The sequence below is a fragment of the Dreissena polymorpha genome, chromosome 7, assembly GCF_020536995.1.
Source record: "Dreissena polymorpha isolate Duluth1 chromosome 7, UMN_Dpol_1.0, whole genome shotgun sequence".
NCBI lineage: Eukaryota > Metazoa > Mollusca > Bivalvia > Myida > Dreissenidae > Dreissena > Dreissena polymorpha.
This window is the reverse complement of record NC_068361.1, coordinates 75,138,426-75,165,018: the sequence shown is the minus strand read 5'-3', so window position 1 is coordinate 75,165,018 and position 26,593 is coordinate 75,138,426. Positions and strand designations below refer to the sequence as shown.

General features: G+C 36.6%; 2 protein-coding genes across 2 annotated transcripts in view; one reads left to right on the top strand and one right to left on the bottom strand.

Annotated features, from left to right (window-relative positions):
• LOC127838062 (uncharacterized) overlaps nucleotides 1-18,200 on the top strand; it is a 29,517-nt gene extending 11,317 nt beyond the window's left edge. Inside the window, exons 6-16 of the mRNA XM_052365622.1 lie at nucleotides 812-912; nucleotides 1,852-2,104; nucleotides 6,041-6,189; nucleotides 7,339-7,428; nucleotides 8,046-8,159; nucleotides 8,770-8,908; nucleotides 11,291-11,403; nucleotides 13,928-13,997; nucleotides 14,267-14,391; nucleotides 15,377-15,464; nucleotides 16,307-18,200. Of these exons, the coding sequence (XP_052221582.1) occupies nucleotides 812-912; nucleotides 1,852-2,104; nucleotides 6,041-6,189; nucleotides 7,339-7,428; nucleotides 8,046-8,159; nucleotides 8,770-8,908; nucleotides 11,291-11,403; nucleotides 13,928-13,997; nucleotides 14,267-14,391; nucleotides 15,377-15,464; nucleotides 16,307-16,425 (1,361 nt within the window). The 3' untranslated portion in view covers nucleotides 16,426-18,200. The remainder of the gene's footprint in view (nucleotides 1-811; nucleotides 913-1,851; nucleotides 2,105-6,040; nucleotides 6,190-7,338; nucleotides 7,429-8,045; nucleotides 8,160-8,769; nucleotides 8,909-11,290; nucleotides 11,404-13,927; nucleotides 13,998-14,266; nucleotides 14,392-15,376; nucleotides 15,465-16,306) is intronic.
• On the bottom strand, nucleotides 18,096-25,714 carry LOC127839837 (queuine tRNA-ribosyltransferase catalytic subunit 1-like). The gene is made up of 7 exons (XM_052368226.1): nucleotides 25,648-25,714; nucleotides 25,019-25,180; nucleotides 24,421-24,538; nucleotides 24,079-24,307; nucleotides 22,133-22,162; nucleotides 21,239-21,433; nucleotides 18,096-18,433 (listed from the first exon to the last, which is right to left on the bottom strand). The coding sequence occupies exons 1-7, from the start codon at nucleotides 25,712-25,714 to the stop codon at nucleotides 18,209-18,211; spliced, it is 1,026 nt and encodes a 341-aa protein (XP_052224186.1). The 3' UTR covers nucleotides 18,096-18,208.
• Nucleotides 25,715-26,593: the final 879 nt, after the last annotated feature.

Below are 26,593 nucleotides of genomic sequence, written 5' to 3'. Positions count from 1 at the left end.
AAACTGGGCTTAATGCATGTGCGTACAGTGTCGTCCCAGATTAGCCTGTGCAGTCCGCACAGGCTAATCAGGGACGACACTTTCCGCCTAAACTTGATTTTTGGTAAGGAGGGACTTCCTTGAAACTAAAAATACCATTAGAGCGGAAAGTATCGTCCCTGATTAGCCTGTGCGGACTGCACAGGCTAATCTGGGACGACACTTTATCCACATGTATTAAGCCCAGTTTTCTCAGAACAACACACATATGTACATTCACAGAAGAAGGCTCCATTTATTCTAGATTGTTCAGGTTTTCTGCACATAGATAAATGGGGTTCTAAAGCAGATTTAGACATTTTGCCAACATACCTGATATTGCTGTTTATATGTCCATTTGCAAATACAAGTCAGGCTGAAAATATGCAAAAGTTGAACATAGAAAGTATGATTATATTTTCAAAATCAGCATTTTAGAGGAGAATTAAACTTTTCATTTCTACTGCTCAAATTTGTATCACTGTATTATTTAATGTAAATTAAACCAAATCTTTCAACATTGATCCTTTGAAGTGAGCGTTCTTTTCTCCCACACGTTTACAAGTTTGATAGCTTAGTGTACAGTCATGTACCACAAACAAATCAAGCACTTGTAGCATGTCAACATATATACAAAGATGCCATACTGGTAAAAGAAAGTAAACTCTTTGTACGAGTAGGAGAACTAACAAAATTAAATGTTGAAATTGTGTTAGTTTTTTTGTTTGGATTTTTTTAGGGTGATGTCAATGTCTTATAATAGTTGTATTGACATTGAAGTGTTCTTTTGTAGGCAGATATCCTGGGCAGAGCTCCACTTACAGTTTCCTGCATTACTACGAGTTTACTGACTTTATAAGTGGACCAATTGAGGACGAGGAGCATGTCTTCCAGGTAATGAGCCCTGTTCTGGAAAAAGAGGGCTTAATTCATGTGCATATAGAGTTGTCGCAGATTAGCCTGTGCAGTCTGAACAAGCAAATCAGCCACAACACTTTCTGCCTAGACTGGTTTTTTGCAAAGAAGAGAATTCCTTTAAAAGACAGACTTCACAGGCTAATCTGGGACAGCTCCTTATGCACGTGAATTCAGTCCTGATTTCCAAGAAAGCCTCTCAAATGAACAACAATGTCCAACTTTACCACTAATCATTTTGTACAAAATATCTATGGTTATCAAGTTGTTTTAAATCATATTGGACATGTTTTACGTACAAACAGTTTTTAAAAGATTTAAATCATTTATGCTGTATTGCTGTTACAAAGAAATATTAGTGACAATAGCATCAAATGTGGGCATCAATATCATAACTTCAGGTTCGACTAGAGAGCCCCAAAGCCTGATATGCGCATGAATGAGTAGTACAACTGTACAATCATTATTAATCATGTACATTAATTGAGTCGTGTTCTGAGAAAACTGTGTATAATGCAGTCGGCACAGGCTAATCAGGGACCACACTTTCCACTTTTATGACATTTTTTGTTTAAATGAAGTCTCTTCTTAGCTAAAATCCAATTTAGGCGAAAAGTGTTGTCCTTGATTAGCCTGTGCAAACTGCACAGGCTATTCTGGGACGACATGTTACGCACATGCATTAGGCCAATTTTTCTCAGAACATTACTCAATTTTCGTTGATTTCATGGGTTTACCAATCTACAAATTTAGCACAAACACATCTAAAAATTTCAAATGCAAATTCCTATTCTTTTTTCTTCTGTTACGAAATCCAAGATTAAACATGTCCATGCAAAATTTTTATTTTTAAAATTCACAAGATTTAATTGCAACAAATATAATTATTTTACAGTATCTTAAGCCATCCTTTTGTAGGTGCCTGTCGGTACTGTTTGTTTTGGAGAAAAGACGATGCTTGAGGAGTACCCACCCAACGTGACCCGACATTTCATGACTGTTATCGAGAGAGCGGTTTACATGGATGAGAAACTCCAGGACAAGACGACAGTGCAGCTGTACATGGACTACTCATCTGGAACATTCCGTATTGACCATGACAAACCACGCGCCTTGGAGAAAGACGATTACCAATTCCACCCACTCATGAAGACTTACGACGTAAAAGATGGTATTAAAAATACACTTTATAATTAAAATTTATTGAAAAAAATATCATTGTTGATAATAAAATTAAAAACTATTTGGAGTTATGACCTCTAAAATCTGTTTGGAGTAATGATCAGTGGGAATTAGATCATTATTATGCCCCCGGTAGGGTGGCATATAGCAGTTGAACTGTCAGTCAGTCAGTGTGTCCGTCCGTCAGAAAACTTTAACATTGGCCATTACTTTTGCAATATTGAAGATAGCAACTTGATATTTGGCATGCATGTGTATCTCATGAAGCTGCACATTTTGAGTGGTAGAAGTTCAAGGTCAAGGTCATCCTTCAAGGTCAAAATTCATAAAAACAAAATCAAGGGAAATAAAAAGATTTAAAGGGAGATAATTTCTAAACCGGCCAAATGCTATATTGAAATTTTATATATAATAATATGTAACCATACAACTGAAGCATAATCAAAATGACATTTTATGGTCAAGCCAAGCACACAATCATACTTTTGGGCATACAAGTATCTTGGGTACCTTAAGGTTACCTGTGAATCTACAGTAACAGTAGTGGCAGAGCTCTAGATAAGGATTTAGTCTAAAGGGTATTTTACCCCCTGAAATTATTGTTAAAGGGTATTTTACTCCTTTGTTTCAGCCATAAAGGGTATTTCGGAATTTTGAGGTGTATTTTCCATTTCCATAGAAAACTGACATAGTACATAGCGTGTTTAATCTAGAATTATTATTATTTGTTAATTAATAAATTCAAACAGAATAAATAATCAATGATGATATGAACAGACTTTCTTTAAAATGTGCAACTTACATGTGTTGTATCTCTGCCTTGATTGGGTCTTTCTTGCATATAGTATTCATGTAGTACACCACGAACGCCATTTCGCAATTAAACTAAGTTATGGCACTGATTGTGCAATGAAAAATAAAGTCACACTATATGTGGTCTATGCCAGTTAACAATAAACGTCTCCAACAATGAGATCGCTTAAAATTATTTAAAAAATTTCTAGAAGCATCATAAGATTTATGGCATATTGTAATATACAATTACTTCCTGCAGGAGCCGCTGTTCGATTGAAACGTCCCTTTTTCGAACCTAGAACACAATGAGCCGCCATTTTTATTTCACTGTTCTTTTGATTGACTTACTTTTGATTCAATAGTAAACTTACACTAAACCCTTAACAGGATTATTTGTTAAACCGGCTACGCACTTTAATTGATCAAAATTGCGTACCGAGATTTGTATTGCGTAATGTTACGCACTGTGCCGATTTTTAAAGCGTTTTTTTATTTTTCAATGCGTAAATACGCAGATACGCATCTTATCTAGAGCTCTGAGTAGTGGCTTATAATTATTTTTTCTACTAAAAATAGAGATTTGTTAGAAACAATTATTTTCAAGGAGAGTTATTTATATAATTATTAATCTCAGATTATATATTTCCTTGCCAAGAATTTAAGTTCTTTTCACAGTTACTGTACAGATTTTGTATTTTGTTTATTTATAACTTAAATTATTGATTTGTCAAAGGGTTTTTTATGATATAATTATCATTTCTTTCTTCTACTAATTTGTGAATGGTAGTTTTCATAATATACCTGTGGAATTATATTCATAGATACATGATGAACTGTGGTTATGATCTCTTTGATAAACCACAGGCCTTGGTAGTCAGCGATGTCTGACTTGGTAATTTTTTACTGTCTACAGACCCGCCCCCCCCCCCCCTCTCGCAGTAAGGTGGTATATAACAGTCGAACTGTCATTCAGTCTGTATGTCTGTCAGTCTGTGTGTCCGTCCGAAAACTTTAAAATTAGCCATAACTTTTGCCATATTGAAGATAGCAACTTGATATTTGGCATGCATGTGTATCTCATGAAGCTGCACATTTTAAGTGGTGAAAGGTCAAGGTCATCCTTCAATGTCAAAGGTCAAAAAACAAAATCCATGGTAAGTAATAAGCTTTTAAGGGAGATGGTATTTCAAAGCGGCGCTGTAGAGGGCATTGTGTTTCTGACGAACACATCTCTTGTTTTGTCAAATTGAGTTGTAGCCACACAGCTTAACTTCAATATGGTAAATAGTGACAATGTTACACAAAGCAACCTTTGTTTCTATTTAAACACAACCTGATAAATATTTAGCGATTGAAATGAGAACTTTATTTTAAATGTGACAAACTAGAGTTACACTGAATTTTTCTTAACATTAACGTTGAAATAAAGTAAATACATTAATTTAATATGATGGTGCAATATATCATCTTCTGCGCGTGTAAATAGAGTTATAATTTATTTTTTCGATATCAGTGCAAGCAACGGAATATAACATGTTATTTATAGATCTTTGATCTAACAATATTATCCTTTTTTAAGGGAGAAAATCCAAACAGTTAATTTATAAAAATGAAATGATATTTGTTTCTATTTCTTTGAAATGTTTACGAGGTACATTTTCAAGCAATTAAGATATTCGTATACAACAACAAGTGTTGAGTTTATATACAGTCCACTCTCGTTATCTCGAAGTCGGCGGGAACAAGAAAAAATATCGAGATAACGAGAGTTCGAGATATCTGATTAAGTGTTTTCAAAGAAAAAATGAGACGAAAATTGACCTTGTTTTTAACATCTAAGTACTTGCTAAGTGGTCTTACTAAAGCCGTCACTGTGAGGGATAATACTCTCTACCTGATTTATATGCGTTTTAACGAGGCACGATTAATTTTGCTATTTAAATGCTTAAAATGGCGTTTTAAGTTTTACAGAATTGCATCAACACATGCGGTTATGATTTTTCTTAACTGTCGAGTAAACACATCCGGTAATGTTGCTATTTAAAGTAATGATGCAATTGACGTCCAATCATTCTGCAAATTTGCAACGGTTTATATACGCAAAAATATAACTCAATGAGTTTTGGAATGTTGTTTGTAAAAACAATAAGTCTTTTGGCCTTTCGGCAAGCTGTGTATTAAATGCAGTTAATTGATGTTAAAGTGACAGTTAAAGTGACAGGCCTTATTCAAGGATTAATGGCTAACGACATTAAACACGTGTGATCATTGATGCAATTAACAGATCAATTTCCTACCACACAGTATCGGGAGCAGCCAAGCGAAGCGGGACAGTGAAGTATCAAAGACACAATTTCTCACCTTTTGCTGACACTGGGACAGTTATTCGCACTTCGAGATAAACCACAGTAAATACATGTAAAATCGGGACTCGGGACAAAATTTTATATTGAGATATCAAATTATTCGACGCAACGAAAGTCAAAGATGCGATGTTTATTTATATCGATAAAGAAGGAAAACAGTTGGGACATTGGGCTTATTTCGACATACCGAGAATATCGAGATCTTCTATGTCGAGATAACGAGAGTGGACTGTATACAAAAGCAATAATTTAAATACTGTATGAGTGTTCATCACATCAGGGTCTTTTTAAGTGAAAAATTGTAAGTAAAATAATTGAGAACTGCTTTATTGTAGTAGACAAACAAAAATCACAAGCACACAGGTTGGGTTTTGTTTAGGAGATATATTTTGTGCATGCACATGCTATAAACATCCCCTGCACAGATGTCACATTTCATTGTGAAGAAATTTGTGAACAATCCCATTACACACCATATTACTTGCCTTTGAACAAATTGATGCCATTAATTTCAAGAAAAAAAAGCGGTTGTAAGTATGTGACAATGAAAATTGTGTTTAAGCGTTGCAAAACACGAAATAATTTGAACGTCCAGTTATTTACTGCTGTCCGACAAATACTGGCTAACCAGTTTGTGATTATTTAAAAAAAAAAGAAGAAATAAAATCTTTGAAAAAGTATAAAGAAAGTTAAATTTAACTTAAATAGTTTTTTTTCTACTATTCTGCTAAACATGTCATTTAGTCCCTTCAAATGGATTGCAGGCCTGCTGTACATAGTTGACAAGGTGACACGAAACTGCACAGTGCGCAAGCTGCCAGAGATGGACTTTTTGCAGTACAAAGGAGCGGGGATACCTCCCATCATGAAATACTTCCATCTGAATGGCACGAAGATGCTTAACCAGGGCATTGTGAGTTACAATGTATAAACTTGAGCCGCGCTGTGCGAAAGCGGGGCTTAATATATATGCATAAACTATTGTCCCAGATTAGCCTGTGCACTCCGCACAGCTAATCAGGGACAACACTCTGCGCCTTAACTGTATTTTTGCTATAAAAGTGCTAACTTTAAAAGAAAAAAATCATAAAAGCTGAAACTGTTGTCCCTGATTTGACAGTGTGCAGTTTGCGATAATTTACCCATTTGCATGAAGCCTAGTTTTCCCATAGAGAAAAAGTCACTTGTATAGATTTGAGGCTATTCCAACAAACCCAGTCATAGAAAGTGTACCATTTGTTGGTACATTCCAATCAAATAAATGATCTTTTATTGACGTGACTCCTGAATATTTCACGAATGAGTTCTTCGAACCTCTAGACTGTTACATAGATGTTCCTGCCTGTTGAAAATGACAATTGTTCCTGTTAAGATTATTCCTGTACAAAAGGACTCTTGTATGGATCATTCATTTATAAAGGACTAGACAAAGTGTTATGATACTATATGTGAAAAAACTAATGTCTAGATGATTCTTGTAAACAAAAAATCACGTCCGAGATGATTCCTGTGAAAAAAACATGTTTAGATGATTCCCTATAAAAAGGACTCTCATTTAGATTATACCTGATAACAGATTTCATGGTTAGATTATTCCTTTTAAAAAGACATATGATAAGATGATTCTCTGTCACAAAGTCTCGTGTTAAGGTGATTCCTGTAAAAAGGACTCATGTTTAGATGTTTCATTAAAAAAAAGACTTGTTTTTAAGCTGATTCCTGTAAAAAGGACTTCTGGTAATATGATTTTTTGTTAACAGCAACTCTTGTTTAGATAATTCTTGTAGTACTTTTTTCTAGATATTTTTTTATGAAAAGGGCTGGTGTCTAGATTATTCTGGTAAAAAAACTTTGATATACAGAACTTCAGTTTAAAGAGGAAGATTTCTCCCCTTTAATGAAGTCCAGTACAGATAGGGTTCCACTTTTAAATTAATGATCTAGTAAATAGATTATCAAATTGAGATAATTTCCATGAAACGACCCTCTGCTTTTATTTTCAACAAAATGCTATTCTTATGAATGGTTACTTATTGTATTCGTGTGTATGTTTCAACTGCAGAAAACCTGGCGGGATATGCCAGTGTATTCCTGGGGACACAAAAATGCCACTAGCGGTGAAGTCTTTGAGCTGCTCTTTGAACACATTTCGGTATGTGACCTTGTGCAATGTTTGTGGTAATATGAGTCGCGTTCTGAGAATACGGAGCTTAATGCATGTGCGTAAAGTGTCGTCCCAGATTAGCCTGTGCAGGCTAATCAGGGACAACACTTTCCGCCTAAACAAGATTTTCTGTAAGAACAGACTTCCTTTAAATGAAAATACCATAAAAGCGGAAAGTGTCATCCCTGATTAGCCTGTGCAGAATTAAGCTCAGAAATGGTTTACTGTAATGTATTTGGACTGTTTTAATTGCAACCTCAGTTTAGTTTGAAAACTAATTTGAAAGATTCTGGGTACTTCATAGATCACATAGCATTTATTTGCATTTTATTAAGACATTTGTCAGTTTTGTGTCTGTGATATAGGCAAACTTGTTTTAAGTTTCATGTTAATTGATCATTAGAGTACAACCCTCTTTTAGGCCTCAGACTCTACAGTGAATTGGTTCTACTTGTGTAGTAAACGATTTCACTCAGGATCATAATCTCCTGTTCAACTTTATGTAATGGCCATATAAGAGAATCGCATACTCAATAAAAGGTACTATGCACACACAACCCTCACTTTGTTTATTGATAGACAATGATATTTATGATTTTACATAGGATGGTTGGGTCATTCAACATGGCAAGGAGGGACTCCCAGACATGCCTGTATGGATGCAGAAGATACCCCAGCCAGTCGGCTTCTACCACTTCATACCAGCAAAGGATGAAAAAGTAAACCATATGTTTTTGCCTTTAGAACTCGCATACTGTGATACATTTGTAATCCCTTTTAAAATCAAAAAATTTGTATGACCTTTCTTATAAGATTCAAATTTTAAAGGCTTCATTTCCAATCCTATGATACTCATGAGCAGCAATTGGCAGAAAACTTGAACTGACTGCGAGTTTGCAGGCTGTTCTGGTTTTATGCTGGTTGCCTGTAGCCATTTTCACTTAGCTGCTCAGGGTTGATACAGCATTTTTGACATTGTAAAGATGCTACAAAGTTGAGTTACAGCATGTGTCAATACTTTAAATTAAGTGATTTATGCAGTTTAAGGGGACATTACTTGAAACAAACCATTCCATTATGGTAAATTGTAAAGATAAATTAATATTTCTATTGTAATTTATTATACATCTTTGGCACATGTTTTTTTTTTTGAGTGATATATGTCTGAAACCAGAAGTTGTAAAACAAAATGCTAGATACCTCAAAGAAAGTTATCAAAACTGATATCTGAAAAGTGAGTACAAACAATACAAACATGTTTTTTGTTCTTTTACCGAATATATTACGTAATGGAAGTATTTTCTGACATGATTATTTTGCATTTTCCAGCCTAGCCAGAGCGTCTTTGAGCATTATGTAGGTTTCACCAATGGTCATCCATCCCAAGATGTGTTTGACATGACCCTGTGCTATGCACCTGGCCACCACTACACCACCTTCTACGTTCTGGTGATGAATGGAGGCCAAGGTAAGACAGTGGCTACACCCTGTACACCTCAGATACACATTTTGGCTCATTTTTAGCGAGGCTGTTTTCAGAGAAAACCCGAGCTATTGTCATAGCCAGCTTGTCCGCCGTAGGAATCATGCTAAAACATTGGCTCTAAAATCAAAGTGCTTCCACCTACAACTTTGAAACTTCATATGTAGATGCACCTTGATGAGTTCTACACGCCACACCCATTTTGGGTTCACTAGGTCAAAGGTCAAGGTCACTGTGACCTCTAATATCAAACTTTAGCATAGGCTCTAAAATCAAAGTGCTTCCACTACAACTTTGAAACTTCATATGTAGTTGCACCGTAATGAGTTCTACATGCCACACCCATTTTTGGGTCACAAGGTCAAAGGTCAAGGTCACTGTGACCTCTAATATAAAACTTTAACAAAAACCTTAACATTGCCTCTAAAATCAAAGTTCTTCCACCTACAACTTTGAAACTTCATATGTAGATGCACCTTGATGAGTTCTACACGCCATGCCCATTTTGGGTCACTAGGTCAAAGGTCAAGGTCACTGCGACCTCTGAAAAAAAAAATCAAAAAAATCTGACAAGCTTTCGCAGCCGAGCGTGGCACCCGTTGTGCGATGCTCTTGTTAGTAACTTAGAATATCAAACTATATTGAAGAATTGTGTTAATATATTTAAGTTTTAGAAGCTTTGTTGCCAACCTAAGTTACTGATTAGCAGTCTGTTCTGGTTTTATGCTGGTTTCACTGAGCAGGTACGGGTTAATGCTATTGTACTTGGTGTGTCTGTTGTAGTTGCTTGGTTTATGCTGGTAGCATATTGCCAGTTTCACTAAGCAGGTACGGGTTAATGCTATTGTACTTGGTGTGTCTGTTGTAGTTGCTTGGTTTATGCTGGTAGCATTTTGCCAGTTTCACTAAGCAGGGTTTGACACTAAGGCACGTCCGACAGACATTGTCTAGTAAGATCTGTGGTCGGGCTAGTAAAACTGCGGGCTAGCTTGTCCGACTGGTCGTACATATATTTAAAAAAATCTATACTGATTCATATAACTATAAATAACTGCTGCCAAAACCTTTACTTTTAATGTGTAAAATTACTCTTGTATCCGTAATTTACATTAAAACAAAACTAGTATATTTAAGTAAACGCGGAGCATTCACATGATTCGTCGCTATTTTTAGACGCAAAGGAGAGCTTCCTGCAGAAATTGCTTGTTTCAATTGGTCAAGTTGTCATGAATATTAATGATTTTCAGTGTCGTAAAACTGAAGAGCATGATTTTACGACTTTTATCGAAAATCGGTATCGTCAATGTAAACATTTTTGCGTATCAGACAAGATAATGTAATTTAAAGAATGACTTTGTTCAAGTTCGGATTTTTGTCCGACAAATCAGTAAATAAAAAAGAATCCGATGCTTAACTGACACGAAACATAAATATGAAGAAACACGAAAACGTCAATTTTATCGTAGATGGAAAATCAAGTCAGTTCCCATGGCTTGAATTTGACGAAGAAAAGCAAAAAAAAGGGTTATTTTATTGTTTTACTCTATGCATAAAAAATCTGGTGTTCACTGATTATTTACTGATAAATCCTGATTAAACAGTTACATGACACCATTGTGTTCATTTGCTATGTCATTTATGGTCTAGTAGACATCAGGTTTGGGCTAGTTCATTTTAAGAGGAGCTGTTCCGACGGTCTTGCTGTAAAAAAAATTAATGTCGAACCCTGCTTAGCAGGTATGGGTTAATGCTATTGTACTTGGTGTGTCTGTTGTAGTTGCTATGGTACATGTGTATGCTAATTGTATCATGTGTGTGTTTTCACAGAGTCTCCGCTTCATTTTATACGACATTTGTTTATTCTTTACCAGTTTGTGAAAATATGAAATCACCATCTCCTTTATCAATGTATTTTGGTATTTGAAGTGAAGTAACATGTTTCACCATTTGTACAAATTCTTTTATTCTATATCAGTCAAAAGTTATTATCATGTTTATGTAAACTGATTGTAGAGTATTTTTCAGGCATTGTAAAATATTTGTATTTTGTTTCTATTTCTAGTTTTTGTTATGTGGTACAAAATTATTTTTTCATTATTTGTTGATAGCTAAAAACTCATAACTCGTGTATTGTTGATCTGAGCAAATAAAATTAAGTGAAATGCGCACCAAAATTAAGCACCTAGACTGTGTTAGTTTTAACTGTTACTAACACTGTCTGGGTGCTAAATTATGGTGCTCATGAGCACTGAATTTCATTTTCTATGATGAACAATACATGAGTTATGAGTTTGCTCAGGCTTATCTGGGTAAATATTTTTCACACATGTGATAAGCCTTGTTCAACCAGAGCACGTTTTATTGTAGGGATGTCACTGAAAGAAACGCTGATGTATTACCAGAGTGAGTTTGTGGCTGCCTTCAAGCACACTGTTGCCCATCTTGCTGATGTGTCGGTCACTCGTATCCAGTCTGTTACTGTAAGCAAACACTAGTCATGTCTTGTTCAGTCTGTTACTGTAAGCAAACACTAGTCATGTCTTGTTCAGTCTGTTACTGTAAGCAAACACTAGTCATGTCTTGTTCAGTCTGTTACTGTAAGCAAACACTAGTCATGTCTTGTTCAGTCTGTAACTGTAAGCAAACACTAGTCATGTCTTGTTCAGTCTGTTACTGTAAGCAAACACTAGTCATGTCTTGTTAGCTCATCTATTTTTTGAAAAAAAAAATGAGCTTTTGTCATCACCTTGGCGTCGGCGTCGGCGTCCGGTTAAGTTTTGCGTTTAGGTCCACTTTTCTCAGAAAGTATCAATGCTATTGCATTCAAACTTGGTTAACTTACTTACTATCATGAGGGGACTGGGCAGGCAAAGTTAGATAACTCTGGCGTGCATTTTGACTTGAATTTTGGTTAAGTTTTGTGATTAGGTCCATTTTATTCCTTAAGTATCAAAGCTATTGCTTTCATACTTGCAACACTTACTAACTATCATAATGGGACTGTGCAGGCAAAGTTATGTAACTCTGACTGGCATTTTGACAGAATTATGTGCCCTTTTTATACTTAGAAAATTGAAAATTTGGTTATGTTTTGTGTTTAGGTCCACTTTATTCCTACAGTATCAAAGCTATTGCTTTCATACTTGCAACACTTATTAACTATCATAAGGGGACTGTGCAGGCAAAGTTATGTATCTCTGACTGGCATTTGGACGCAATTATGGGCCCTTTATACTTAGAAATTTGAAAATTTGGTCAAGTTTGGTGTTTTGGTCCACTTTACCCCTAAAGTATCATAGATATTGCTTTCATACTTGGAACACTCGCAAACTATCAAAAGGGTACAGTAAAAGAACAAGTTGCATAACTCTGGTTGTCATTTTTACAGAATTATGGCCCTTTTTTGACTTAGTAACTTTGAATATATGGTTAAATTTTGTGTTTCGATCCACTTTACTTCTAAAGTATCAAGGCTATTGCTTTCAAACTTCAAATACTTTCATGCTATCATGAGGTTACTATACCTGGCAAGTTGAATTTTACCTTGACCTTTGAATGACCGTGACTCTCAAGGTCAAATTATTAAATTTTGCTAAAATTGCCATAACTTCTTTATTTATGATTAGATTTGATTGATACTTTGACAAAACTACTCTTACCTGACATACCACAATAGACTCCACCCAAACCATCCCCCGTGCCCTCCCCCCACCCCCCAGAATCCCCCCCCCTAATTTTTTTAATTTTTTTAAGATCATCTCACAAATGACCACCACACCCTCACACTATACCCACCGCATCCCCCCCCCAATTTTTTTTTTAAACAGTTAAAAAACACAAATATTTATTTTGATTATTTTATTTATGAAATACCGTCCAACCATCGAACCCAGAGAGTTTCCCCCCCCCCCCCCCCCCCCCGGAATTTTTTTTTTTTCGCAGATAATGTAATAAATGTCCACACACCCACACTATACACCCCTCTTCACTCCACCCCTCCCTCCTTTGTGATTGAAATTGAGAGTCCCTTCAACTTTAAAAAGAATTTAGATGAGCGGTCTGCACCCGCAAGGCGGTGCTCTTGTTCAGTCTGTTACTGTAAGCAAACACTATTCATGTCTTGTTCAGTCTGTTACTGTAAGCAAACACTAGTCAGGTCTTGTTCAGTCTGTTACTGTAAGCAAACACTAGTCAGGTCTTGTTCAGTCTGTTACTGTAAGCAAACACTAGTCAGGTCTTGTTCAGTCTGTTACTGTAAGCAAACACTAGTCATGTCTTGTTCAGTCTGTTACTGTAAGCAAATACCATTCAGTACTTGTTTCCAGGTAAGCCATTAAGAAGAAATATAAAATATGTGTTACATCATGCATACATGGATCTTAGGGCATATGTGGTCAGCATTACTCCAAACCAGCCTGCGCATTTTCACAGGAGCTACACAAGGTTTGGTGGTCTGGCAATCGGACAGGATATCTCCTATCCAGATTGCACTGGCTGGTTTTGAGCCACACTAGCCGCATTTTACATAAAACCGATTTTCTCATGACTCTGCTTACCACATATTACCACATAAAAAATTGCAGTCATAAAAATATCCAAAATAAGTGTTTACAATTTTTCTAAGAGACTTCCCAATTTGGAATACTTTGATGTAAGAACTACAAGACTGTATACCTGCTTTCAACGCCAGATTTGATTTAATACTTTACAAAATTTCTGGACTCACCCAGCATGCCCAAATTTCCCAGAGCGGGTAATTTTACTGTCCATAGACAAGGACAATTTATTGATGTATTAAAATTATATATTAAGTTGTTTAAATGTGTTCTGATTTTCTAAGGCAGAAAGCACTTATTAGCTACACCTCTTTCTATTTGCATCTTTTAACGAATGTTTATTGTTTCACAGAAAATGGCTCTCTAGACGATACAATTGCAAAACTATTGATATATGATTGTATCATTGAACACCTCTCTTCACTTTGTGGCACACCGTGTGTTTTAGTGGGATGAAACCCTCCTGGGATCTCTTGCTGTGACAGTCTCCTTCAATCTCCTTGACAACAATGTAGCAGGTAAGGAGTATTAGTACGTATACTCCACTAATACAGTGTGTAACCTTGCTCAATGACATTATTGATTTCAAATTGGAACCCATTCAAATCATTGACTTTACTTTTAACCTTATGACATTAGCCTTTGGAAAAACAGGGCTTGATGCATGTGCATGTTCATAAAGTGTCATTCCAGATTACCCTGTGCGGTTTGCTCTTTGCTCTTATGTTATTTTTTTTAAAGACAGTCTCTTCTAACTGAAAATGCAGTCGTCCAAACATGTTTCCAGGTTTCCATAACCTCAACATTACTGGCATTCCCATAGACGTTGCAAGGGCCTTCCTCACTGTGCAGATACAGAAGACTGAGACATCGCCACAGTTTGTAGTACAGACCGAGGACAAAAAGACGGCTGTAAGCGGACCGCAACCTTTGTTACACACTGCTTACGACATACTGCCAAAGCATTTATATTTGTAGAACATTAATTTTCGTTGATTTTGTGGGTTGCCTGATGAAGAATTTGAGACAAACTCATTGGACAAGACAATTCTTTATCTTTGCCCCAAATCATTAATCCATTAATGTATGTGTCCTCATTCCAACATTTTAGGGAGTGTGTCAAAATGTGTGCACCATAATGGCTTAATTATAGATTTCCTGACTTCAATGTTATAAGTCTTGATTTACCGAATTTTCAACCATTTTGAAAAAAAAAGAAGTTGAAAATCCTGATTTTAAGATTGGGAATTAGCAGGCAGGTGGGCGGTCAATGGCTGGCATGTGTTCTGGATGGAAACATCATAGGTGGTAGATAGCATTAAGTTTGCATGGACCAATCTTAATGAAACTTGGTATATAGTAAGCTTATAAAGGGACCTAGCTTGTGATTGTATATGGGTAAGGCCATGTCAAGGTCTTTTTTTAATAGAAAAATGGTTTTTGATGAATTACTTAGTTTAATATAGAGGAATTGCAGTGAATTAAAATGTGTACATAGCTTACATGCAAACTAAGCTTGGGAGTGCGTTTGGGGCAAGTCAGATCAATGTCAAGGTCAGTGTAAATATTAAAAGGTTTCTGGGGAACAACTTGAAATGGGATGGAGGTATTTGAACTGAAATTGTGTGTGCAGGCTGCTTACATGTATATGCAGACCAAACATTTGAGTTGTTTGGGGCTAGTCAAGTTAGGGTCAAGGTCACCAAAAGTAAAAATTGCTAACATATATAAATATAAACAGTAATTAGCTGGGTTGCTCACGTGGAGAGCAAGTTTTTACATTAAATTAATAACTAAAACGTTGAAAACATGGTTTTATGGAAATGCCATGTTTTTTGTTGTGTTGAATATTTTCATTGAGCTGCTGTATGTAGGTGTGTGTTTGCTGTGTTTCCAGCACCTGATGATTGAGAAAGGGTCACTGTGGGAGTCAGCAGCAGAAACTACAGACGGTCAGAAGTCCACAATGAAGCAGTATGGACCTGGTGAGTGACTTGAAATGCAGATCAGTAACTGAGGGTCTATTAAATGTAACCACACAATTAAAGCAACAAAATAGTAAACTAACTAGACTGAAGCAGTGAAGCTTAGTGTAGTACGTTAATACAATGGTGACATTTAACCTGCAGTCCCTGCACATTTAATGTCTAGATTAATGACATGAAAAAATCATGATTCAATGGTGTATAATTATGTTAATTTACGACATTTTAATATATGCCACTGAGAAAGCAGAAATAAATGCATGGGCCTAAAGTGTCATAGTCTGCAACACCTATAGGCTAATAAGGGATGACACTTTCAGCTATAATGGTATTTTTATGCCTAAGGATCAAATGATCGGGGGTATATTGTTTTTGGCCTGTCTATCTGTCATTGTATGTGTGTATGTTTGTGTGTCTGTCTCAAAACTTAAACATTGGTCATAACTTATTGAAGATAGCAACTTGATATTTGGCATGCATGTGTATCTCATGGAGCTGCACATTTTGAGTGATGAAAGGTTATGGTCATCCTTCAAGGTCAAAGGTCAAAAAAATAAAATTAATTCAAATCGGCGCATTAGGGGGCATTGTGTTTCTGACAAGCACATCTCTTGTTCTCAATGAAAATCCAGTACAAACATAGTGTCACCTCTGATTATCCTATGCAGTCTGCACAGGCTATTGTGGAATGACACTTTACACACATGCATGAAATCCCATTTATCTGATATACATTTTTTATACAGAAATTCTAAATTAACTTCAGTTGTGATAGTATTTCCTTCATCTACTTCATAAACAAGTTCTGAATCACATGTATGTCATGTTTTCCCGCCCTACAGGCTCGATGGCAGGCCTCGGTATAGGCATGTTGATCATTGGAGCCCTGCTGGGACTGGCTGGGGCCTTCGTCATCTACAAGAGGTTTGACGTGGAGGTGCCTTACAAGACACAGGAATAAGACTCCCTGCACTTTCCATCTGAGCTGGGTTTTGTTGAAAAAGAGATGATCTTAAAGCAATAAATACAAAAAAGTGGTCTTTGGCGTCTCCTATAAATCTGTGCAGACTGCTACATAATTTACAAGAACTTTTAAAATCTCATATTTTTCTACATTTTCTCCTTTATGTATACTCTGTTTGTTTCTTTGTTTTGTTACTCATTCTTATGTAAAGCAAACACAATATTTTTTATGTTTAATTGATTACCCTCACTTGACGATGTATGAGACCAAGTGTTTTACGCATAAGTTTCAATATAAGTTTTCTGGACTAGAAATCTTTTCTCATTTCACATTAAATAAAATTGGGTGTGTATTAAATATGGTTGCACTTTATACTAGCATGTCATGAAACTTTTTTGGAAGTTAAGATTTACACGCAATATACTGGTACATTAGGAATTTAAGAGTTACACACAATATATATTAGGAATTTAAGCTTTACACACAATATATATGAGAATGTAAGCTTTACACAACATACATTAGGAAATGAAACTTTTCAAACAATATTCATTGGGAATTAAAGCTCAACACACACAAAAATTGCTTTTTATAAATTTCCTGGAAATATATCATGTGCACATTATTTTATCCTTTGATGCATTTACATGTATGAAATTAGATGTTTGCAGTTTAGCAAGCAATGTTGCTATGTATGTAAATATTGGGTGTTTCTCAATAAGCCATGCCAGATAAACTTGCTGCATGTTTTTCATTAATTATCTGGTCTCTATAGGACCAAATACAGTTGCTTCAAATTTAAACTGGTAAACACTATAATATAGCTATCAAATTTTCTCATTGTGATATTGATTCAATGTTTTATGCTTTTCGATTAATTTTGATACCAGTATTTTACAACTAAGTTTGGAATCTCATATTTTTCTACAATTTAACAATGTTTATATATACTTTTTAATTTTTTTTTGCTTTGTTACTCATCGTTTTAAAAAGCAATATTTATAATATGTTATTATTTTAGTTGATATTAATTTGTGTGTTCATTATTATAAGTAACTAAAACACCACCATTCCTTAGTGACTGTCATATCTTCAATTCATTTCTGTTCTGTATCGACACATCTGGCAAACACTAACACTCATTATTTTCCACTTAAGTGAATGTTAAGTTGCAGGCAGTGTGAAACTTAAAAACATAAGTTACTAAATTTGCATATCCAAGAAAACCTTAAGAAGTCTGCAGGGTTTTGATTTTTAGATTTTCTACAACTATGATATGCAGTTCTTGTACTTCTGGCAGTCCATTGAGTTTTAGACTTGGTACTGAAGCAATTGTTAAATTATAATTATTGAGTGTTTGTTTACAAATAACAAGATATATTAACATATAGGTAGACTGATATCACAAATATACTGCTGTCTTTGGTGGAAGATTTATACACTTTCTTATGATACTTGCATACATTCCTTTTGTTTGTTGTGATATTTATATTCAGTCAAGTTTATTTTGAAATAAATATATAAAAACCTAAAACAGAATATAGAAACCTTCAAGGATGGCAGGCATAACCCAAAGTTTGTTAAACTGATATTATTTGCTAAGTGCATGTACTGTTTTATTTGTGTAAAAAAAATCCATAACCAAACTCAGAAAATCCAGAACTAACCAGGTTGCAATTATTTTTTTTTATAGAATAAAATAACATTATTTTGTATATAACACTGAATTTTATACAACTATACATAAGTTTCCAATAAAGTGTTTATAAATCTCCCAGTGTCACACTTTGATACCATCTTGTCCTATATGGTCACTCCCCGCAATGTCCAGTTTGTTCGACTGCGAGTCACTGTTGTGCAGTAGTGTGATATTCACTTTGTCCAGTGCCTGGATGACCCATTCTGGGTAGTGTCCATCTGGGTGTCGTATAGAGAAGAATTTCTGGACAAAAGCAGGGAATCTGTCCTCTTTGATACTTAGCTGTATACTTCGCATGAGATCCAACTGCAATAAGTGATATTAAACAATAAGAATCTATAGTCTATATATACAATCTGTTTTTCTCTTTTCAAAACAGACAAACCGTTGCCAATTTAGAACTATAACAACAGCTGTCTCCATCAGAAGCATATGCCCCCAAAAAATACTTTTTTGAAACCTAAGTGTAGATTTTGAAACCTTAATGCGGACCCAAGGATAAGGTCAAGGTCAAAGGGGTCAAAATTTGTGTGCGTATGGAAAGGCCTTGTCCATATACACATGCATACCAAATATGAAGGTTACATCTGAAGCGACACAGAAGTTATGAGCATTTTTCTAAACCTAAACCCAAAAGTGTGCCGGACAGACAGACAGACGGATGGTGCGACTGCTATATGCCATCCTACCGGGCACATAAAAATGACTGATTGGTGAAGATCTGATGACAATTGCTTGAGTTATCGAGCGGAAAGAAGAAAAGATTTTTTTTTCGATGATTCAAGGGCCGTAACTCAGGAATGTCTGAGTCAATTTGGGTGATTACATAAGTTGACGTAGATCTTATTGCTTAACACATTTTTATGAAGTTTGGTGACAATCCTATGACAATTACTTGAGTAATTGAGCGAAAACGAAAAATGTTGATGATTCAAGGGCGTAACTCAGAAGTGCCAGGGTAAATTTGGCTGATTATTGAACTTGACCTAGACTTTATTGCCTTACAAATTTTTATGAAGTTTGTTGAAGATCCGTTGAGACAATTGCTTGAGTTATTGAGCGGAAACAAGAAAAAAACTCAATTTTTTTATGATTCAAGGGCCGTAACTCTGGAGTGCCTTGGTCAATTTGGCTGATTATAGAACTTGACTTAGATCTTATGACCTTACACATTTTCATGAAGTGTGGCGAAGCGAAGATCCTATGACATTTGCTTGAGTAATTGAGCGGAAACAAGAAAAATGCGATTTTTTAAATGATTGAATGGCCGTAACTCAGAAGTGTCTAAGTCAATTTGGTCGATTATCAAACTTGACCTAGATGTTATGACCTTACACATTTTCATGAAGTATGGCGAGATTCCTATGACATTTGCTCGAGTTATTGAGCAGATACGAGGAAAAAAGCAATTTTTTAATGATTAAAGGGCCGTAACTCAGGAGTGACTAGGTCAATTTGGCAGATTATCGAACTTGACCTAGATGTTATTGCCTTACACAATTTCATGAAGTATGGTGAAGATATAATGACAATTGCTGGTGTTATTGAGCAGAAACGAGAAAAAAACGCAATTTTTTTATGATTCAAGGGTTGTAACTCAGGAGTGTCTGGGTCAATTTGGCCGATTATTGAACTTGACCTAAATGTTATTGCCTTACACATTTTCATGAAGTGTGGCGAAGATCCTATGACATTTAATGCGTTATTGAGCAGAAAAGAGAAAAAAAAAATTACGATGATTCAAGGGCCGTAACTCAGGAGTGTCAGGGTCTATTTGGCCGATTATCAAACATGACCTAGATGTTATTGCCTTCCACATTTTCATGGAGTCTGGTAAAGATCTGATGACAATTGCTCGAGTTATTGAGCGGAAACGAGACAAAACCCAATTTAAAGATGATTCAAGGGCCGAAACTCAGGAAAGTCTGGATCAATTTGGCCGATTATCCAACATGTCCTAGATCTTATTGCCTTACACATTTTCATGAAGTTTGGTGAAGATCTTATGACAATTGCTTGACCTATTGAGCGGAAACTAATCCGGACGGAGTGACGGACTAACTAACAAACGGACGGTTTTTTAGTTTTGCGATTTTAACATGCCTCCAGAACCTATGTTCTGGGGGAATAATAAAATAAAGTATTACAAGAGCATCTAGATAATAAGACTTTTAACAATTGCAAAAAAAATTCTGCTGTACAGTGGATGAAATGTACACAAGACTTAGTACATTGTGGGAAAATCAGAACTTATCTGAGCAGATTTGATCATGCAACACATATCAGTCATAGCAAGGCAGTAAGTAATCAGTCATATCAGGACAGTAATTTATAAGGCATAGCAATGCAGTGATTAATCAGTCATATCAAGGCAGTAGGTAATCAGGCATATCAAGACAGTAAATAATCAGTTATATCAAGGCAGTAAGTAATCAGTAATTTCAGGACAGCAATGTATAAGGCATATCAATGCAGTAAGCAATCAGTCATATCAAGGCAGTAAGTAATCAGGCAGATAAAGGCAGTTAGTAATCAGTCATATCAGGACAGTAAGTAATCAGTCAAGTCAAGACAGTAAATTATCAGTCATATCAAGGCAGTAAGTAATCAGTCATATCAGGACATTAATTTATAAGGCATATCGATGCAATAAGTAATCAGACATATCAAGGCAGTAAGTAATAAGTCATAGCAGGACATTAATTAATAAGGCATATCAATGCAAAGTAAGCTGTCATATCAATGCAGAAAGTAATTCCTTACATCAAGGCAATAAGTAATCAGACATATCAAGGCAGTAAGTAATCAGTCGTATCAAGACAATAAGTAATCAGTCACACAAATAAAGTTACGGTAAGTTATCAGTCATACCAAGACAGTGAGTAATCAGTCAAATCAAGACAGTAAGTAATCAGTCATTCCAAGACAGTAAGTAATCAGTCATATCAAGACAGTAAGTAATTAATCATATCACTTTTTAATAACACGCATTTTTACTACTGAAAATCAAATTTGTAAGTGCCAAACTAATTCAATCCTTTTGAGCAAGCCAAGATATCATAAAAATAAACATTCTGGGCAACTAATGAATCTCCATTGTGTATTATTTACCTGATAAGCCACATTGTGCACTGTAATGAGAGAGCTGGCCACAGCCTCATTTGTAGCCACGGTATGCAGGTAGGCCCTAGTGTAGTTGCGGCATGTAGAACATGTGCAGTGTGCGTCTATTGGTTGGTAGTCATCAGCAAAACTCTTGTTCTTCAAGGCCAGACTCCCTTCTGGTACTAGCGCATTACCAAACCTCTGAAATGCAGGAAAGTCTGAAAAAAACACTTTATCAACTCCCGTGTGGCAGTACATTGTGTGGACTTAATAATTATTTTATAACTAATGAACATGAAGAGTATCTCAATAAATAATTACCAACACTAGTCTGTTAAAAAAATCAAATTAAAGAACCATTTTGACAAATTGATAATTAGTTTAACTCATTAGAATCAGAAAACTTAGAGGGTTTACTTAGCAATCAATGCATTCATTGTAAAATATCAACTGTTATCCACTAATAATAGACAAAATATTGCTCTAGCTTAAACAACCAGTAATAGCTGGATGTAACTAGACCAAAGGTAGGGCTGTCATGGAATAATTAAACATGAAGACAATGGTGTTCACACAGCAGTCCTAATGGGATACACACAGTCATACAACATAGAACATGGTGTTCACACTTACAGAAGTCCTAGTGGGGTACACACAATCATACAAAGAACATGGTGTTCACACAGCAGCCCTAGTGGGGTACACACAATCATACATAGAACATGGTGTTCACACTTACAGCAGTCCTAGTGGGGTACACACATACATAGAACATCATGTTCACACTTTCAGCAGTCCTAGTGGGGTACACACAGTCATACATAGATCATCGTGTTTACACTTACAGCAGTCCTAGTGGGGTACACACAGTCATTCATAGAACATCGTGTTTACACTTACAGCAGTCCTAGTGGGGTACACACAGTCATACATAGAACATCGTGTTCACATTTACAGCAGTCCTAGTGGGGTACACACAGTCATACATAGAACATCGTGTTCACACTTACAGCAGTCCTAGTGGGGTACACACAGTTATACATAGAACATCATGTTCACACTTTCAGCAGTCCTAGTGGGGTACACACAGTCATACATAGATCATTGTGTTGACACACCAGTCCTAGTGGGGTACACACAGTCATACATAGAACATCGTGTTTACACTTACAACAGTCCTAGTGGGGTACACACAGTCATACATAGACATGGTGTTCTCACTTACAGCAGTCCTAGTGGGGTTCACACAAACATACATAGAACAAGGTGTTCACTCCTTCAGCAGTCCTAATGGGTACACACAGCTATACATAGAACACGGTGTTCACACTTACAGCAGTCCCTAGTGGGGTACACACAGTCATACATATCACAGCCAAGAGCTGAACACACAACCAGATCCTCTGCAAACCTGAAAATAAAATGGTAATCAATAACATATAATAAACAAGCAAATTCGTTGAATTGATATCCCCCCGCCTATATACTTCTGGACACAAAAGTGTTATATTTGACACTAAAAAAAGAATTTCTTTGAAGATACAAAAGGCCATAACTCTGTTATTATCAGATGGTGTACAATGCCATTTTGCGTGCATCATCCTATTATCCATATATATACTCATACCAAGTTTCAATGAAATCCGCAAAAGCACTTCCAAGATATGGCTCGGACACAAAAGTGATGGACGGACGGACAGCCTGACGGACAGCGCCAAAACAATATCCCTCCGCCTCTGGCGGGGGATATATACTCATACCAAGTTTCAATGAAATCCGCCAAAGCACTTCCAAGATATGGCTCCGGACACAAAAGTGCCTATAGTAAAAAGCTTTTTTTCAAGATACAAAGGGCCATAACTCTGTTTTGAACAGATGGTATACAATGCCATTTGGCGTGCATCATCCTCTTATGCATATATATACTCATACCAAGTTTCGATGAAATCCGCCAAAGCACCGTCAAGATATGGCTCCAGACACAAAAGTGCCTATAGTAAAAAGCAATTTTTCAAGATACAAAAGGCCATAACGCTGTTTTTAACAGAAGGTTGTACAATGCCATTTGGCGTGCATCATCCTCTTATGCATATATATACTCATAACAAGTTTCAATGAAATCCGCCAAAGCACTTCCAAGAAATGGCTCCGGACACAAAAGTGCCGGCCGGACGGACGGATAGCCGGACAACGCCAAAACAATATCCCTCCGCCTCTGGCGGGGGATAAAAAACCTAATAAAAACTCAGGTTCCAATGTTGATCCTCACTGTGACATATTTGTTATGTTTTTGGCATTTTTACTGTGACAACCTCATTTAAGAGACTGCTGTATCTAATGTGAATAAGTGCCCAGCTAACTGAATAAAACATTTGTCTTAAATGATTACATCAGGTGAAAGAACTTAACATCTTAGCCATTCAAGTTTCTTTATATCAGCAACCCGTTTGTTTGGGATCTCATAGTTTTGCAATACACTCAAAGATTATCTGTTGGGCTCAATCAATACTGAATCAAAACCCATATTCCATCTTCGTGTGCAATGCCTGAACTATGATGATAAGCTACTCAGGTACACAGACTTATGAAATTCTCACATTGTGCTGTCCACAGGGGTAATTCTAGGGGATAATTTCTGATTTTTTTGTCTAAAGAAATCTCTTTTGTAGATCCATAAAGCTGATCCACGACAACACTTATAAAACATCAAGTTAATTTTTGTGTGAACAAGGATTACTCTGCATTCACCTTATTGAATATTTGTAGCACAGTTTTCCAAAACAACATGATGTATTTGTGTGGAAGAACAGTTTGCAACAACCCTCCTAAATATTTGTGACCCTTACCCCGACTCCCATGAGATATCGAGGCTTCTCTCTGGGCAGGTGGTCAGTAGAGACGTCCACCATTCTCCAGAACTGCGTCTTCTCCTCCCCACCACTGAGTCCACCAATAGCAAACCCTGCAACATCTCTCTTGGTCAGCTCTGAAACAACCAATAGCAAACCCTGCAACATCTTGTTGGTCAGCTCTGAATCAACCATAGCAAACCCTGCAACATTTTGCTTGGTTACCCTAAAACAACCAATAGCAAGCCATGCACATCTTGTTTGGTCAGCTCTGAAACAACCAATAGCAAACCCTGCAACATCTCGCTTGAATCAGCTCTGAAACAACCAATAGCAAACCCTGCAACATCTCGCTTGGTCAGCTCTGGAAACAACCAATAGCAAACCCTGCAACAACTTGCTTGGTCAGCTCTGAAACAACCAATAGCAAATCCTGCAACATCTAGCTTGGTCAGCTCTGAAACAGCCAATAGAAACCCTGCATCAATCTAGCTTAGTCAGCTCTGAAACAACCAATAGCAAACCCTGCAACATCTAGCTTAGTCAGCTCTGAAATAACCAATAGCAAACCCTGCAACATCTAGCTTAGTCAGCTCTGAAATAACCAATAGCAAACCCTGCAACATCTAGCTTAGTCAGCTCTGAACAACCAATAGCAAACCCGGGCAACATCTAGCTTAGTCAGCTCTGAAACAACCAATAGCAAACCCCTGCAACATCTCGCTTGGTCAGCTCGGAAACAACCAATAGCAACCCTGCAACATCTCGATTGGTCAGCTCTGAAACAACCAATAGCAAACCCTGCACATCTCGCTTAGTCAGCTCTAGAACAACCAATTGCAAACCCAGCAACATCTTGTTTGGTCAGCACAGAAACAACCAATAGCAAAACCTGCAACATCTCGCTTGGTCAGCTCCGAAACAACCAATAGCAAACCTGCAACATTCCGCTTGGTTAGCTCTGAAACAACCATATAGCAAACCATGCAACATCTCCCTTGGTCATCTCTGAAACAACCAATAGCAAACACTTCAACATCTCTCTTGGTCAGCTCTGAAAAACCAATAGCAAACCCTGCAACATCTCGCTTGGTTAGCTCTGAAACAACCAATAGTAAACACTGCAACATCTCCCTTAGTCAGCTCTGAAACAACCAATAGCAAACCCTGCAACATCCCCCTTGGTCAGCTCTGAAACAACAATAGCAAACCCTGCAACATCTCGCTTGGTTAGCTCTGAAACAACCAATATCAAACACTGCAATATCTCGCTTGGTCAGCTCTATAACAAACAATAGCAAACCCTGAAACATCTCCCTTGGTCAGCTCTAAAACAACCAAAAGCAAACTGCAACATCTTGCTTGGTCAGCTCTGAAACAACCAATAGCACACCCTGCAACATCGCACTTGGTTAGCTCTGAAACAACCAATAGCAAACCCTGCAACATATCTCTTGGTCAGCTCTGAAACAACCAATAGCAAACCCTGCAACATCTCGCTTGGTTAGCTCTAAAATAACCATTAGCAAACTCTGCAACATCTAATTTGGTCAGCTTTGAAAATACCAATAGCAAACCCTGCAACATCTCGTTTGGTCAGCTCTAAAACAACCAATAGCAAACTCTGCAACATCTCGCTTGGTTAGCTCTTAAACAGGGAACCTTTGCTGCAGTAGTTGTTATTAACCACAGTCAGAGACCAATTTTCCTAAGTCCAGGAAAATTTGATCTGATCCATAGTCCTTCATTTGTATGTCCTTTCTTCTAAAATAATTTATAACATTTGAAGGTTAACACGTGGGAAACAAATTAATGGAACCATATATAAATTTTTAATCATTTTATTTTTTGTCATATTTAGATTCAATTCATGGCATATGTGCCACAGATGAAAATGTGGAGGAAAAAAAAAACTTGAGGTACTTATTGTGACAATTCTTTGCAATACGAACAAGGGACAAAATTGTCACAAATCCAGGTTTTCATTGTTGAAAAAAAAATCTGATAAAGGGAGAAAACTCAAACTGAACTTTTGAAATGAACAAACAAAATTAACCCCTTTGTAAGTTTGTTTTTATAAAAAATTCTATTTTTAGTCGTGGCGACCTTGACATTGGAGATATTGACGTGATTCTTTCGTGCGACACACCGTCCCATGATGGTGAACAAATGTGCCAAATGATTTTAAAATCTCACAATGAATGACATAGTTATGGGCAGGACAAGCTCATTATGGCCATTTTAGACCTTTGAACTCAAAGTGTGACCTTGACCTTGGAGATATCGACGTAATATTTCGCGCGACACACCGTCCAATGATGGTGAACAAATGTGCCAAATGATTTTAAAATCTGACAATGAACGACATAGTTATGGCCGGACAAGCTTGTTCCGCCCGCCCCCCGCCAGCCAGCCCGCCCGCATTCGCCAATCTTATAACAGTTTTTCCTTCGGAATCCTGGTTAATAAAAAGATACAAAACAAATCCCAGAATGGGTAGTGACCAAGGGAT